The sequence below is a fragment of the Portunus trituberculatus genome, chromosome 23, assembly GCF_017591435.1.
Source record: "Portunus trituberculatus isolate SZX2019 chromosome 23, ASM1759143v1, whole genome shotgun sequence".
In the NCBI taxonomy this organism is placed as follows: domain Eukaryota; kingdom Metazoa; phylum Arthropoda; class Malacostraca; order Decapoda; family Portunidae; genus Portunus; species Portunus trituberculatus.
Window position 1 is genome coordinate 3,863,277 of NC_059277.1, and position 12,209 is coordinate 3,875,485.

A 12,209-nucleotide genomic window follows, 5' to 3' on the forward strand; every position below is an offset into this window, starting at 1 on the left:
TTATGTCTGAAGTTGATCTGACAGTAATGGGTGGGGAGGAACCATCAAAAGTTCAATGAGAGAAAACTTAGTTGTGGCTACATCAAAGATCTGAATTCATCAAAGTATCATGAAATCAACACGTCTCATAATAACAAACACAATATCAAACAATATTACACATAAAAATCACATAATTTATATATATAAAAAAAAAAAAAAAAAAAAAAAAAAAAAAAATCGACACCTAAAGAAGACAAATATCCACATGAAGAAAAAGTTCCAGACACCTAAACAAGACAAATATCCACCACTTCAAATCACAGTGTCATTAACCACCAATACTCTGCATAAGTTGTACACATTAAGTATATGTGCATCACGGTATTCCACTAAAATTCACCTTACTGAATACCAATAAGTAAATTTTAATACAAGATCTTCAGAATTTTGTATTCTATGAATGAAACAAGACATTTGGAAATTACATGGGTTTACCATAATAAATAAGAAAAATCCCAGTAGCACGATATTCATCCTCTAAACTGTAAATACTGTATCTCAGCAACTATATCCTACATGAGCTTGATAAGTGATGTGAAACAAACTACAAGTATTTCAGAGTATAACTTATTCTCTCTAAACTATACTTTATAAGCAATTCAATTATTTTTTTCTTACTAATTAAAACAGAACCACAAGAAAGTAAGTTATGCTGGCTACAAGAACAGGCTCACATTACACTTCACAGTACAAACCTGTCCCAACTCTCATCTGAAATAGAAAAAGAAATAGAAAAGGTATAAGGAGGCAAGATCCATGTATGCTACTATATTACTAATATCAATACTTAATAATTACCAGTATAGTCTCAACAATAAATAATTCACTCACTGGTGACAAATATTCCATGCTACTGTTGTTACTGGGTTCCACTGGTTCAACTTATGCTTTTATATGGCCTGCGTGGAGGTTTGACCTGTGCCCCATGCCTGTAGGTCTTGGCTCCGGCACTTCCACTGCTTGAGCTACTGTGATGCATGTTTGGAAATGTGAGTAACTCGTAATTCCCTTTTTTCCCCAATTCTGAGGAATGATGTTTAGGGCTCCATTTCTGAACAATATCCTATGAAGGGAAGTAAATAAGTAGCCTGACTAAGTAACTATAAACAAAAGACAAAATAAAAAATTGATAATGAAAATGTGAAAGATAATATAATTGAGAATAAAAAGTATACTATAAATATGGCACCCCAAAAAACAAAGTATCATTAAATTCAGTGGAGATTTGGTAATGTCATCCACTGAGGGAGTTCCAAAGGACACACATTATTAGATGGATAGTACAACAGATAAGAAACAGATGAATCATACCATTTCTTGAGAGAGAGGTGTGGCTATGCTGTAGCCATTCTGGGCAAGAACTGTTGCCATTTGGGTGAGAGGATAGAGGATGAGAGTGGCTCTCACTTCTCCATTGGGCTCATAAATGTTGCAACCATTTCTGACGAAAACATCAAAGACTAAATTAATGCCAATATTTTATTTCCTAGAATAGTAAGCAAATGCTAAGGGTTCAAACAATGGTGCTTACAAGAAATAACAACCAGTACAAGATGAACCAATAAATTCATATTCATCAGTGGGTGGAGTAATTAATATTTAGAGAAAAAAAAAAAAAAAAAAAAAAAAATACTCACTCAATCAAAAAATTGTAAATATCCTGATCAACTTCCTTCCTGAGGGTTACTCCAAGATGACACACTTTGTCCTCCATGTGTGGGAATTCTGCACTCAGTACATACTGAACTCCATTAATGATTATGACATGAATTTTCTTGTTAAAAGTAACTTCCATAGAATGAATCAGGAAGCTGTGGTTGAGACCATCTTCTTCACTATTGTCTTCAGGATATCTGGTTTGGCACATCAATTAGCATAAGTTTTTAATGAAATAAAATATAACACTATATGTATTCATATATATATATATATATATATATATATATATATATATATATATATATATATATATATATATATATATATATATATATATATACAGACATATATTTTAACTTGTCCTTTTTGAGTACTTACTCTTCATCACTAAGAAATATCTCATTTGAGAACATTGAAGAGCAGCCCACTGTCACTATCTCCTTCTCCATAGGTGTTGATGCCATGTAAGGCTGTGGGCCTCCTGCTGCTGCAGTCTCATTTGTAGGGTCACTACTGGAATTCTCTGAGATACAGAATATGATCATCATCAAAGTAACACTGAAGAAAGTTTAAAATAGTACAGGTAACTCTCTATATACGCACGTTTGATTTGGGTGTTTTTGTTATAACGAGACCGAAAAAATATTATAATTAATTCAATTTGTGCGATCGGTTTGCTTATACGCGATTTGGCCCAACTGCATTTTTAAACTGAGCGCCAGACGGAATTTCAAACTGCGCACCAGAGAGTTCCGCAGCTGGCAGATAGGTGGGAGCTCCGCTCTTCTCATGCCTCATTTGTAGTCTGCCAGTACTGAGTACAGACGAAATCTCTTCAATCTGCCTATAATTCACCAAGATGGCCCCAAAACGTCCTTCATCTTCTTCTGCACTTGGGGTTATTTTTGATAAGTGGAAAAGCTCAGAGGAAGATCGTGACTGACTGTGGTGTGAGTGGTGAAGGCAGTGACGCAGTGAGTGTTGTGTTTACGTATTCTTTGTTTTGTTGTTTTCCCTTAGTATTTTTTGCTTTCTCTTATCATTTCTTGCTTTTCCCTTTACTTTAAATACACTTCTAGTATTTAGAATGGTAAATAATAAAAACATGTTAATTTAGCCAAATATATAGAGTATTTTGTACAAATTTTTTTGGACCACATCCCGCATCCCCCCTATCGTCTATTGTTTCTTATGAGAATTACATGTTTGTTTTACATGAATTTTGATATACACGATGCCTCTTGGAACACATGTATTGCGTAAATCGAGAGTTACCTGTAGTTGACAATTTTGTTAAGATACAGTTGTTAAAAAAATTACCTATTTGTGAAAAATCATGAAGAGAGTGATCTGAAGTGCTTGCTGCACTCCTGGTTTGGGGAAGGCTTTCTTCTGACTGTCTTATATGGCTGGGTGTTGAGTTGATGTTACATTGTGCATCCAAGTTCTTTGCTTGACCTGAAGCTCCTTCCTCATGTGCTGAAAGATTCTGGGTTCCAGCTCCTTTTTGCTGTGATGAGTCCTCTTCTAGCCCCAAGGAAGAACTACTACTTTTACTAAGTGACTCACTGTCTACTTTCAAAGCAGGAATGGAGAGGGAAGCTATAGCCTTTTCAGTGTAACTGGGGTCATCCAAATTTTCTGAACCATAACTAAGTTCATCATTTCTCATCAGTAGGTCTCCAATGTTGACATCTTCTCCCTGGGAAGTGTCCCACAACTTGATGACTGTTGTCATCTGTAAACACACTGAGGGATTTACAGGTTTTCTTGAACAAAGTTACTGCTACATTTGTAAGGACAATAAAATAATAAAATTTTCAAAGAAAAATCCTTGTCCTTCAACAAGATGGATATTTTGATAATGATGCTTTACTGAAAATTCATCAACAATATCTACCTCTTCAGATACTACTTCAGCTATCACCCTTTGGTTCTGTACCAAGTCTAAGAACCTCTTGGAACAAGTGTGGTCCCATGTCCTCTTCCCATTTGTTGGCAATACACCATAAAGGGAACACTGGAATCCAACAACATATATATGATTGAAAGTCCTTACTTTGTATGTGTGAAATGTCTCAAAATCCACAATGGAAAATGGGTATGTCAACAACTTAACTTAGATGCATGGAGAGGGATTTAGTGGAGTTCTGTTATTTGCACTACCTTCAAGGTTTTTTTGAGTGATATGCAACAGAATTAAAAAATATAGTTACAAAGACAATCATGCATGCATACAAAATATGTATAGTAAGGCAGATGAATGCAAATAGCAAATGCATTATGTTTGAGTAGTTACCTTGATGGCTTGAGCAGGCAATGCAAAAAAGTTTTTATGAAGGAGGCGGAGCTGATCCAAACGGCTTACACACACAGTGCCATAATCAACAAAAAAGAGCTGAAATAGGTTATGCAAACTAAATATATTCAGGACTTTACAGGATATGTAGTAGTGACAATCAGGTTTTATCAAATGACAAAATGTATTTTTTTTTACCACAAAATAAAAATAATGAATTACTACTTGGTATTGGAATATTCTTGTCTTCCACTTTTATAAATCAGAAAGAAACAAGAGTGAGTTAGTAAATGATGATAATGATAAGTATGGTAGTAATGTTAGACTTGCTACCTTAACTGTGGTGAGGTCTTTCACTGAAAGGACAAAGGCTCGATAGAAGTTCTGATCACATGGATATAATGCTGCAACAGCCATTTGATTTGTAACACGTCTTTCATTGAGTCTGTAACGATTCCCGAGCGCACTGCTGTAAAATTCCCTGTAAAACCATAGGTAAAGTTACAATAATGACCACCAATTCATGGACTGTGATGTTTGTTACAGTTGAAATACATAATTATGCTGAAGAAATAACAAATATTGTGCTTCATCAAAAACATGAGAAATACTTCTATAAGTGCTTGCTTGCCTTTCATTCCACTTCTGTCCTATTATTGATGAACAATAAAGAGTGGGTGGCAGGACAGAACCCTGAGAAACCCCAATACTAATATATTCAGAAGAACAGTAATCATCTACCACAGCAGCAATAATCAAAAACAAAACTTGAGATGAAGTTGAAGAAAGAACAAAGTTGAAGGAAGGTAGTTTGGAAATCAAAGCTTTGTGCTAGACACTACAAAAAGTTTTTGAAAAGTCTAAGGCCAGGATGAAATTAAAAAAAAAAAAAATAAATAAATAAATAAATAAATAAATAAATAAATAAAAATAAAATAAAATAAAAAATAAAATAAATAAATAAATAAATAATAAATAAATAAATCATTAAAGGAAACCATGATCAGCATTCGAGCAACCTTGACAAAAGGAACACTAGCAATTAGACAGAAGATTGTGAAGTGATAGATTTTTAAGAATCTTCCTATTGATGATAGATTAAAAACTTAAGATATGTACGTAGAAAATTAAAGCAATAGGATGGTAGTTTGAGGGATTAGAACAGTTACCCTTTTTAGGAACAAGCTGAATGTAGTTAACCTTTCAGCAAGAAGGGAAGGTATGTTGATGGGCAGAGTTGAGAATTTGAACAGGTAAAACTCAAGCATGGAGGCAGTCTCTGAGAAGACGAGAAGGGACCCCATCTGGTCCATAAGCCATGCGAGGGTTTAGACCAGTAAGGGAGGAATAAACCTAGAATCATCCCAGCTAAAGATTTTAGCACAGCTTTGAGCAAAGAGTTCAGCTTTGGAAAAAGATGAGAGAAAAATGAAGGTGCAAAGTTACTGGAGAAGTTTTTGGTAAATTGCCAGTCTTGAGGGGATGGATGTAAAAAAACTTTGACACTTTCTATTAATGAAGGATAAAAGTAAATATTATAATCTGAAATTTCAATATTACTACTACAGCAATGTGTTACTCTATATATAGAACTTGCACTCACAGCATCCTATCCATAAGCTTGTCCAGTTGCTTTGAATAGTTCTCTCCGTAGTGCATGACCCAAAACCACTTAGGTGTGTACACTTCGCCCACTACTACCTCCACCTTCCCAGGAGGAAGTCTCTCCACCAGAGAGTAACTTTCATCAGGGCCAACCACTTTTCCTGTATATGACAAGTTGATCTGAGGGCAAAAGAATTTTGGATATTACTTAATATCAATGTGGTATGGTGTTAGGGTTGGATAGCAACAAGCCATGAGTAAATAAAACAAAGTTACAGGTCTTATAAAATGAAACACCAACACACACACAAATTGAGATTAAGTATGAGATATAATGGCAAACAAAAACCTAGAGAGTAAAATCTATAGACACAGGTATAGCAATAGTTATAAATTTACAACATGGCACGATAATACAGGATGGCAGAGGAGGCATACTTAAAGGAGAGAAGAGTGCCATTACTTGTTCTGGTTTGGGATGTTGGAGAGGCTGGCAGGGCAAGACACATGTGGTGCCTTGGTGATGGTAGAGGCTCACCACACTAAAGTTGGCAAGAAGGAAAGCCTCAAGCGAAGTGAAGCCGTGTTTTTCATGGTCCAGATCCTTGTGACTGGAGCCATAAAATCCCTGTGAAGTTCACCCATAGATAATCAGTGCTCTACATCTCCCACACCAGCAGTTCCTAGTCTGGCAGTTATCTTTTCACATCTAAGGTCATAATGGAGATGTAACAGAAAAATAACCATGAATTTGAAGAATTGTCCCTTACCACTACTACTGCTGCCCTTTTGTCCCCCCACACACTCCCGAAAAATATAATAAAACAAATAAAATAAATAAATAAACAAAAACAAAAATAAAAAATACCCATGAATTTGTACTATTACCACAGCCATCCTCTGGTCTTCCCCCAACACACTAAACCCCTGCCCCCAAAAAAAAAAAAAAAAAAAAAAAAAAATAAATAAATAAATAAATAAATAAATAAAATAAATAAATAAAATAAAAATAAATTAATAAATAAAAAATATAGATTAAATAAAATAATAAATAAATGAAAAAAACCCATACTATATATATATATATATATATATATATATATATATATATATATATATATATATATATATATATATACTGTATATATATATAGTGAATGAAAATCTAAAAGGTATTATTTCTGCATTAAAAGGCATTAAATGTATGGAATTTTCTATGTACTTTCTGTAATGTTCAAAACTAGCAACTGCATATGAAAGCATAAAGAGAATATGAACAGAAAGCATAAAAACATATACACGAATGGAAAAAAAATAAATAAATAAAGAAGGAAAACACTTTAAAGTGTAGCTACTCCAACAGCCTCTGAACACTGACCTCATATGCTGCATAAAGCTCATTCAATTCCAGTCCAAAAGGAAACTCTTCCTCCAGCAGCTTCCTTAAATTCATTGTTGTTTGAGTGTCAAAGCTTCTACTCATTCCTTCAGATGGAGTAGTATCTGGAGATAGTGAAGTGCTGTCTTGTTTCACAAAATATGATGAAAGATATTAATGCATAATACCTTGCACTTCATTAATTGTTAAATGAAGATTGTGAATGCAACAAGCAGGATATCAGAACAATGAAGGATAAAATTAATATGCATGTACAAACACTACTGCAAAACATCTTATCACAATCTCATTCTGCAATTTATGAGAAAATACCAATTTATTCAACCCTATTATAAGGCAAAGTAACCAAGGGCAATCAACCACTGTGCCTTAACCTTGAATTAAGTTCAAAGTTGGCAGGAGCACTTGTCACTGCAGAACACCTGGTAAGATGTGACATTTGGTTTACTGCACTTCCTACTATTTTCCATTTATTTATCACTCCTGCTGAGTTGATGACAATATATAAAGAAACTTGGATATAGAGTAATTACTTGTGTGTTCTGTGGAATCCTGTAACAGAGCGGTGGTTGGGCTGGCAGGGTCCAGGAGGAAAACTTGTCCATCTTTCTTGCAGGTTTTGAACACCTCACTGAGGTGGGAAATTAAGTGGGGAAAGGAATCAAATCCAAGCTCCTGAAGATTCAGCTTTTGGTTTGCCCTTGACTGAAATTTTCCAGAAAAGAATGGCAAGGAAATTGTAATACCATCATAAGTATGTATATTTCAGGGATGGGCAAACTTTTCAGCGCAAGGGCTACATTTGAAAAAAAAAAAAAAAAAAAAAAAAAAAAAAAAAAAAAAAAAAAAATCTTTACAGCGCCATATTATATATGAATCTAGCTAATTTATATTTAAAACAGACAAAATGAAAGGCTTTCAAAGGAAAAACTATTATTTAGCATTGCTTGGTAACTTTCTCTATCAAATTAACAAACATTTGGAAGGCTGCATGAATTCCTTTGGCAGGCCATAGTTTGAATGGTATGCAATGGTAAGTAATTTTGAATCATGCTTACAATTCCCCATTACAAAACATAATAAATTGAAACAATAAATATAAATATATCTTTATCTATATATATGTACCTACACACACACACACACACACACACACACACACACACACACTGCGTAGTGTAGTGGTTAGCACGCTCTGCTCACAATAGAGAAGGTCCGGGTTCGAGTCCTGGGAGCGGCGAGGCAAATGGGCAAGCCTCTTAATGTGTAGCCCCTTTTCACCTAGCAGTAAATAGGTACGGGATGTAACTCGAGGGGTTGTGGCCTTGCTTTCCGGTGTGTGGAGTGTGTTGTGGTCTCAGTCCTACCCGAAGATTGGTCTATAAGCTCTGAGCTCACTCCGTGAATTACACACACACACACACACACACACACACACACACACACACACACACACACACACACACACACACACACACACACACACACACACACACACAAACATCATATCAACTTAAAGACAAGTTGTTATCTAATATTTGAGGAAACTGTTGTCCAATTACATTATTACGAACAATAAGAACCTTCTGATAAATCTAGTGTAAGTTAATATAAATCTTTCCTTGAAACTAGAACACTTACCTCATATTCTGAAATGAGCAAATCTACACTTATGCCACCCAAGCTGCTAATGATGGTGCGGAAAGTGTCAATTGCCTCCTTCCTCATCTTTGTGGTGGTTGTATTCTTTTCTTTATTGTCTGGACCTGAAGGTAAAGGTAAATGTTCACTACATAATGATGGGCCCCACACATGCTCAGGCAGCCGTCCAGATTCTAAGCAAAATAGGACTGTTCAGGCAAAACTGAGTGTGCATGGGTATATGAGGTGGCTCATTCGCAGTGCCTCATGAAACCTGCAGCTGATGTTGACTCCATCTGATCAGCATCCAGTTCAGACAGGTATAAGCATATAGCTATGGGCACTTAAACCTTGAGGCCACATCACTTGGTACAGTACTTGACAGCGTACTAAGGGATGTCTGCTGCACCAAGCACTCTCTGCACCATGGAAGAGGAGCAGCACTTTTGGACAGAATTTATAAACATTTACAAGGAGGATCCATCTGGAAAATCAAATCAAAAGACAGTTTGGAAAAAAAAAAAAAAAATTAAAAATAAAAAAAATAAAAAAATAAAAATAAATAAATTGAAAAAATAAATAAATAAAGAAAAATAAATAAATAAAAAAAATTGCAGCATTTGACTTTACCACTCCTTAGTCCATATATACTTTCCTCTTCCTCCTCCTCTTGTCTTTTTTAATAACTGGGATGCTGCAATAGCTGCTGTCAAAGTATTTCTAGCTCTTCTGTGCCCATGGGACAGGCCATCATCATTCTGTGGTGTTTTGCTAGAACTAAGCTGTGCCTTGAGGTGGCCTGAATAGTTTGTGGGCAGCTGTCAGGCCAGTGTTGTTCAGGTGCTAGACTAGCAGCCTGAACATGTACGGGGACCTTTATTTCCAGGTTGTTCCAAGACTGCACTCAGTTATTGGGGATACATGTTGGACTTAATATGCAACAGTATCCCCAATACCTGAACAATCCTGTTTATGACATTCCCCCCAAAAAACTTACCTTTACTTTCCTCTGATTTTGAAAACAGCAACATTTGGTCACTGAATTCAAAGAACTTCATGTCCACAATGTCATCCAAGGTTTTGAGCATCTCCACAATGTCAGAATAACCAAACACTGACGGTTTCAGCCACTCTCCAAACTCGGCTTCATATGCAGTACTAAACTTCTCAAGAGCAATACCTTGAGGGTTGCTCTTCAGCAAAGTTGTTATTTTCCTCTTGGTGGGTGCTAAGGTGTTAAATTGTTGGAGGCTTGCATTGCTTCCATTGTTGATGAATTTCAGTAACTTCTGGACATCTGGTTTTGGGCGCATGCGACTCATTGGTAATTTCCTGTTGCTCTGGTTCCTGAGGAGAGTTTAATGTTACTACATGGTGATTAGAAATGATTTATGCTATTATTTTACTTTCTTGCTAGCACAGAAGTGGCAATTCTTACTTCTCTCATCAAATAGAACCTTTTATTCTAAATTACTGTATTATGAAGGTAATGATTTCAAAAATTTTATTTGTCTTGTCCTTAGAATGACATACTAAATCATCAATTGTGAATTATGTTAGGTAAGGGTAGGTTAATTTATAATCACGTTAGGATACTAGCTTCAAAATCCAGATCAAGACATTACAACATTGACAAGAGCAGCATCAGCAGTGTAGCTTCCTATTAACATTTTTCTTTTTACATGGTAAGAGGCAGTGTTTGGCTCTACTTCAGCTCCAAAAAATATGAAATAGGACCACAGGACTCTTGTATTTACTTTTATTCCTAAATAAAAAAAAAAAAAAAGGCTATTTAAAACATAAACACTTAGCAGATTCACTAAAATACAATGACATTTACCAGAAAAAGGATATTTTCGTCCCCCAACTTGAGAATAACAAGAGTATTTTTTTTTCCAACTGTTTCATAACTACATACGGAGGTAGATAATTATCGCCTTTACATATATATTTTTCAACTACATAGGTATCTTTAAATTAGAAGAGTCCTTTAGAAAGAAATTTTGCACAAGGCTAAATTCAGGGACATTTCCTGAGACTTAGGCTAAGGTTGTCACCATATTTCCTGTTAGTTTTCCTGGAGTTCCTATAAATTTTATCATGTTACATTCTCAGCGACACACACACACACACACCGTTCTGAATTTCTGCAATTTCAGAAGCTCCGCCACTATGATGAAGGACTACGTAAGTAACCACCACTTGCTGGGTCAGGCTTGGTAGGCGCACAAGCTGAGATTTGCAAATAGGAAAACGAACACCTTGGTAAAGCACAAGAAAAGCACAGACCAGGATGAACATAATACTAAAACAGGTATCTTGGTCATAAAACATAAACAGAAAAATTCATAGATATTATTTTCTAAACTTTGATAAGCAGTGCTCAATCAGCGCCCTCCGCCACCAAACAAAGACGTCTGGGAGCCACTTCAGTAAGACAACTATTACCTCATGAAGCAGACTATCCGGGTCCGTGTTGTGCAATTACGTCTGCACTCTACAGACGCCACCACAAGATACAGTATGGTGAGATGAGGCTCAAGGCGATGTTCTCACGCCACGTGTCGCTCCGATCACTGCTCAGAGATGTGTTGTCAAGCCGAGTCTGAGGTCCCAGTGCTTCGGCCAATGGGCAATGGCTACAGCCTTGAACCTTCTAGCACTGCAAAATGTCGACATATGTAACAATTGATTCAAACAAAGTTATAACCCTAAAAGTTACAGAGAATGAAATAATAGAAAAAAATGACGAATATTTTCAACACTGATAATGTATGCTTGCAAAACAAATACCGTCAAGAAAGACAATAGGTCATTCGATGCTGCTGCTGCTGCTACATGTATTAATGATACTACTACTACTACTACCATCATGAGAACTGCTTCTATTTAGTTATTTGGTGACAAGAAGAAGAAATTTATGAAGGCAACTTACTGTACCGTACCCTAAATCAAATGAGAGAGAGAGAGAGAGAGAGAGAGAGAGAGAGAGAGAGAGAGAGAGAGAGAGAGAGAGTTTTTATGATATTCGTACAATCTCTATTAATTTGGAATAATCGTATAAAACTCATATTTTACCACTTTCTCAAATTGTTCTGACTGTCAACTGAGAGATTTACTGAAGGAGAAGAAGAAGAAGAAGAAGAAGAAGAAGAAGAAAAGTTTGGTGAGAAATATATTAAGAATCTTACGCTTACATAAAATACAAATGTCACAACGTAAAACAGCACATGAAACAGACAAAGAAAGAAAAATAGAAAAGTGAGTAAGTGAGTAAGTAAGTAAGTAAGACAGGAAGGAAGAGAGAAAACTAAAAAAAAAAAAAAAAAAAAAATATGATGGCGTAACTTTTCTACAAATGATCATGAAAAACGAGAATACATTTTCAATATCTTTTTCCCCACTCGCAGAAGGCTAAGTAATGGCGACAGGTTGCTCAACGTGATAATACACCGACTTAAAATAGTGTAGTAGAGTGCAGGCGGTGTTTATCACGACTATTATGGCCGAGGAAGTAACTGGCCCCGAGCTGAAAACCATTTTGCACCGTCCGCCTCCTGTGCA

General features: G+C 35.7%; 1 protein-coding gene across 5 annotated transcripts; it reads right to left on the reverse strand.

Moving 5' to 3' along the window:
• Positions 1-201: 201 nt before the first annotated feature.
• Positions 202-11,273, reverse strand: LOC123507886 (tudor domain-containing protein 1-like). Of its 5 annotated transcripts, XM_045261169.1 has the most exons (17): positions 11,094-11,273; positions 10,781-10,877; positions 9,643-9,992; positions 8,646-8,770; positions 7,538-7,709; positions 6,984-7,108; positions 6,069-6,233; positions 5,604-5,785; positions 4,334-4,481; positions 4,001-4,099; positions 3,602-3,721; positions 3,022-3,439; positions 2,080-2,224; positions 1,680-1,895; positions 1,354-1,483; positions 874-1,105; positions 202-753 (listed from the first exon to the last, which is right to left on the reverse strand). In XM_045261169.1, exons 3-16 carry the CDS (start codon positions 9,965-9,967, stop codon positions 920-922), a joined length of 2,556 nt encoding a protein of 851 aa, XP_045117104.1. In that variant the 5' UTR covers positions 9,968-9,992; positions 10,781-10,877; positions 11,094-11,273; the 3' UTR covers positions 202-753; positions 874-919. The 5 variants fall into 5 exon arrangements, with proteins under 5 accessions (XP_045117104.1, XP_045117107.1, XP_045117105.1 ...); XM_045261172.1 differs by lacking the exon at positions 10,781-10,877 and having other exon boundaries at positions 9,826-9,992; XM_045261170.1 differs by lacking the exon at positions 10,781-10,877 and having other exon boundaries at positions 3,022-3,403.
• Positions 11,274-12,209: the final 936 nt, after the last annotated feature.

Excerpts from the sequence above, each read along its gene's own strand:
- LOC123507886 (XM_045261168.1), bottom strand. Across the intron at positions 7,109-7,537 it reads GGATTCCACAGAACACACAA|ATACTACTCCATCTGAAGGA; the intron begins GTAATTACTCTA and ends CACTATCTCCAG. Across the intron at positions 1,106-1,353 it reads CACCTCTCTCTCAAGAAATG|GATATTGTTCAGAAATGGAG; the intron begins GTATGATTCATC and ends TTCCCTTCATAG.